Source organism: Myotis davidii, unplaced genomic scaffold, assembly GCF_000327345.1.
Source record: "Myotis davidii unplaced genomic scaffold, ASM32734v1 scaffold358, whole genome shotgun sequence".
Taxonomy (NCBI): domain Eukaryota; kingdom Metazoa; phylum Chordata; class Mammalia; order Chiroptera; family Vespertilionidae; genus Myotis; species Myotis davidii.
Genome location: NW_006290768.1, coordinates 575,455 through 580,170, shown reverse-complemented (window position 1 = coordinate 580,170; position 4,716 = coordinate 575,455). Strand labels below are relative to the sequence as shown.

Sequence of the window (4,716 nt, the reverse complement as noted above, 5' to 3'; positions counted from 1 at the left end):
GTGAGTGTGGCTCAGTGGTTAGGGCGTGACCTGTGCACTGTGGGGTCACGGGTTCCATTCCCAGTCAAGGGCACGTACCTGGGTTCTGCAGGTTCATCGCGGCCCCAGTCAGGGCGCCTGCAGGAGGCAGCCAGTGGCTGTGTCTCTCTCACATCGATGTCTCTCTCTCTCCCTCCCCTCCCCCCTCCCTTCCAGTCTCTCTAAAAATAAAAATAAAAAAATCAGTGGGGTCTTAGGACATGGCAGGGTGGAGCCCCTGGGAGCAGTCAGGAGTCAGGGCGCCAGTGTGGAGAGTCCCTTGAAGGGGAAGGAGAGGAGAGTCGGTCCCAGGTTTGGGGGTGGGGGTGGGGTCCCCAGTACCGGATCAGCGCCGCGCTGGCGGGCCCCGCGGTCAGCAGTGGCAGCAGCAGCAGCAGCAGCAGCGGGGGTGGTGGCGGCAGTGACATCTCTGGGGACAGGGTGTGGGCCCCGACTCCCCAGCTCCCTTTTCTCTCTCCTGAGACTCCGCCCTGCTCACCGCCCACCTCGTGTTTTGGAGGTGAAAGTGGCCTGAGTCCCTGGGGGGCGGAGGGGGGGTACACACAGGAGGAAGCGATGGGGGGGTGTTTTTGGACGGATGTGCGGAGTATTTTTGGAGTTTGCAGAAGCATCATCCAGTGTCACTGTCGCGCCCCACTCCCAACTTCGGTGGCGGTGATGGGGGGGGTGTCTCCTGCACCCCCAGCCCCGGTCTGTGAGCGCCTCCGGCTTTAGCGTGTCACTTCCACTTCCCTTTTCTGAGACTCATTAACCACAAGGGTTTTCTTGGGCAAGCGAAGCGGCGGGTGAGGAGTTGGGGGAAGGGCTGGAGGAAGGGAGAGGGGACCAGACCAGACATCCCTGCCAGGTGGGCCCTCCAGAGGGTCAGGACCCCCCACACACTCTGTTTTATTGGGAAAATAACTGAAACACAAATAACAGTCGCCCTCAGCCCCACCACCAACGGAAAAAGCACAATCCTGGCCGGGTAGCTCATTGGTTAGAGCATCCTGCAACCTTGGTGTATCAGTCACGGCGACGCTCTAACCAACTGAGCTACCCAGCCAGGGCTAAAATGCACAAAACTTTTTTTTAAAAAATATATTTTATTGATTTTCCACAGAGAGGAAGGGAGAGGGATAGAGAGTTAGAAACATTGATGAGAGAGAAACATCGATCAGCTGCCTCCTGCACATCTCCTACTGGGGATGTGCCCGCAACCAAGGTACATGCCCTTGACCAGAATCGAACCTGGGACCCTTCAGTCCGCAGGCCGACGCTCTAACCACTGAGCCAAACCGGTTTCGGCTGTTTTTGGCTTGACCAGAATCAAACCCGGGACCCTTCAGTGCTTGGGCCGACCCTCTAACTGCTGAGCAACACCGGCCAGGGTTGAACTCCACAAATCTTTTTTTAAAAATATATTTTATTGATTTTTTTATAGAGAGGAAGGGAGAGGGATAGAGAGTTAGAAACATCAATGAGACAGAAACATTGATCAGCTGTCTCCTGCACACTCCCTACTGGGGATGTGCCCGCAACCAAGGTACATGCCCTTGACCAGAATCAAACCTGAGACCCTTGAGTCTGCAGGCCGACGCTCTATCCACTGAGCCAAACCGGTTAGGGCTGCACAAATCTTAAGTACACAGCACTATGGCTTTATTTCTTTTTATTTTTAAGTACATTTTTATTAATTTCAGGGAGGAAGGAAAGGGAGAGAGATAGAAGCATCAGTGGTGAGAGAAAATCATTGATTGGCTGCCTCCTGCATGCTCCCCACTGGGGGTCGAGCCCACAACCTGGACATGTGCCCTTGACCGGAATCGAACCTGGGACCCTTGAGTCTGCAGGTCGACGGTCTATCCACTGAGCCAGACCGGCCAGGGCAATGGCTTTATTTCTTTTCCCTGACATACTGTTATGAAGATTTTGAAGCAAAGTTGAAAGAATTACACAGCGAACCCCCTTACTCACCACCTAGCTGCTGCAATTAACATACTATGTCCGACTTCCTTCATTATATGTCTATCCGGACGTCCCTCTATCCATCCTGCAACCTATCTGCTCTCCTTATATATTTCAAGTAAGTTGCCAACATCACATACTTCACCCTTTAACGTTGGAGCATTTACGTGATCAGCGTACTGGGGTTCTATGTGTATACCGGATCAAGATGTAACACATTTCCTGCTCCCCAGAAAGCCCTCTGTCGCTGTCTCCCGGTCAGTGTCCCCCCAGAGGTGACGAGTACCCTGATGGCTATGGCCACAGATTAGTTTCACCTGTTCTTGAATGTCACAGAAAACGAATCACATGAATTCTTCCTTGGTGTCCAATTTTTATCACTCAGTATTATGTCTTTGTGAGTCTTTTTGTTGTTATTAATTTTCATTGATTTTACAGAGTAACTTTTATTTTATTTACTTATTATTATTTTGTTGTTGTTAATCCTTACCCGAGGATATTTTTCCATTGGTTTCTGGGGAGAGTGGAAGAGAGAGTGAAAGACAGAAACACTGATGTGAGAGAAACACATTGATTGGTTGCCTCCTGCATGAACCCTAACTGGCGCTGGGGAGCAAACCTGCAACCCAGGTACGTGCCCTTGACCAGGAATCAAACTCAAGACCCTTCAGTGTACAGGCTGATGCTCCTCCAACCACTGAGCCACCCCGACCAGGGCCAGAAAAAGAGCTTAAAAAAATACAGAGATGATTGCCAGAAAAACAATAGAATGTTTACATTATTACAACCCTGTAAATGGTATTTTCATTTACAAGACTTGGAAAACCCTAAAGAAAAGCAGACTGGGGCGGGTGTACTAGTCAGCTAATGCTGTGTAACAAATCACCTCAACACGGAGTGGTTTAAGACAGAAATAACCACGTTCTCTTCTGTGACCTCCCTGAGTTAGAAATTTGAAAGCAGCTTGGCCGCGGGGTTGCAGACAGATGTCAGCCAAGGCTGCCATCATCTGATGGCTGGAGGATCTGCTTTTGGGATGGTGGGGACCCCAACTCTTGAACTTGGGTTTTTCTGTGTGTGTGTGTGTGTGTGTGTGTGTTTAGGTTGGTGTAGCCGGAAAGTCCCTTAGGTGGACCCTGGAGGAAAGGGATCTTACGGATGGAGTTCCAAAGGTGGGGGTGTCCCAGGCAAAGAGGTGGGTCTAAGATCCCCCCAAGTTTCAGAAAGCTTCCTCAGCAGCGCCCTGAGGAAGGGGGGGGACATTCAGGGGGATCCTAAAGGAACAAAGGCTCGAGGGTTGTGCAAATAATGATGCAAGAGAGAGGAGGAAATCTCGCAAGAGGGAATGTTTTGAGTAGGGACAGGGAGAGGGAGTGGGCGCCTGAGTGGAGGGTGGGCCTCTTACCGCTTGTCCAAACACGGCCATGGGAGGGGCAGCCGCGTGAGGCCCTCCTGCATGGGCTGGGGATGCCCCTGGGGTCGCTTCTATTTTGTTCTTGCAGAAAAAGAAGTGAGAATGAAGAGAGGAAGGAGTACTGGAGGCCGAGAAAGAGAAAGTGAAAAAACGATTTCTTGGCGACGGGAGAAGAGAACGGTGGGTTGCTTCTGAGTGTCCCCTTGATGTCTGCTGTCGCCCGTCTGAAGTGCTCCTCTCCACTCACAAGCTCAGCTGGGAGTGAGCGGGCACAGAGAAGGCAGGGAGTTCCTGCTCACCAGGCAAGGACGAACCGGAGAGAAAGAGCAAGGGGGTCCGCGTTATGTGCACAAGGACTCGATCACGGCAGCTCACCGTAGAAGCTATGCGTTTGAAGAAGGAAGTGGAGGTGAAGGAAACAGAGAAAACAACAGGGTGGGGTCAAAGGAGCAGAGGTACCAGCGGCATTACAGAATGGAAAGGCCCTACGTGATTTGGCCCCACTCCCTCCCTGCTGTCAGCTCTTCCCTCTCTGCCTCGCGCACCCCAACTCAGCCGCAGCGCCCTCCTTGCTATTCCTCAGACACCGGAGACACGCTCCTGCCTCAGGACCTTTGCACAGGCTGATCTGCCTGGGAGTTTTCCCTCCAGAAAGCCTTGCTCCCTCTCCTCCTTCAAATTTTTGCTTAAATGTCACCTTCTTAGGGAAGTCAACCCTGACCACCCAATCTCCCCCACCATGTACCCTGATCTACATTTCTCATAGCCTAGGGACTTTCTAACATGCCACTGACTCTAAGATGGCATCGGTTGTGAGCCATGTGCATGTTGGAATCAGTGATAGTGTCTATGTTGGTAATTTACTTATTACCTTTAATGCCTGTTCCCCCCCACCCCTTTTAAGAGAGAGATAGTGAAAGGGAGGAGGAGAGACAGAGACGGAGAGAGAGAGAGAGAGAGAGAGAGAAACATCGATTGGTTGCCTCCCACACAGCCCCAACCAGAAGAGAGAGAGAGAGAGAAACATCGATTGGTTGTTTCAGACCAGGGCTGGGGATCAAGCCTGCAACCAAGGTACATGCTCTTGACCGGAATTGAACCCGAGACCCTTCAGTCCATAGGCCAACGCTCTGCCCACTGAGCCAAACCGGCCAGGGCAGAATATTTTATCTTGATCCTTCAGGATCTCTGCACTAGCGCAGTCCCAGCCTGCATTCCCCCAGATGGCCACATGGTGGCGGTGTGGTCCTAGTTACACACACACACACACACACACACACACACACACACACACACACACACACACACACACACGA

At 51.8% G+C, this 4,716-nt stretch overlaps 1 protein-coding gene across 1 annotated transcript in view; it reads right to left on the bottom strand.

The window, feature by feature from the left end:
* NAPSA (napsin A aspartic peptidase) overlaps positions 1 to 485 on the bottom strand; it is an 11,858-nt gene extending 11,373 nt beyond the window's left edge. The window contains exon 1 of the mRNA XM_006763878.2: positions 361 to 485. Coding sequence (XP_006763941.1) covers positions 361 to 446 — 86 coding nt within the window. The 5' untranslated portion in view covers positions 447 to 485. The remainder of the gene's footprint in view (positions 1 to 360) is intronic.
* Positions 486 to 4,716: the final 4,231 nt, after the last annotated feature.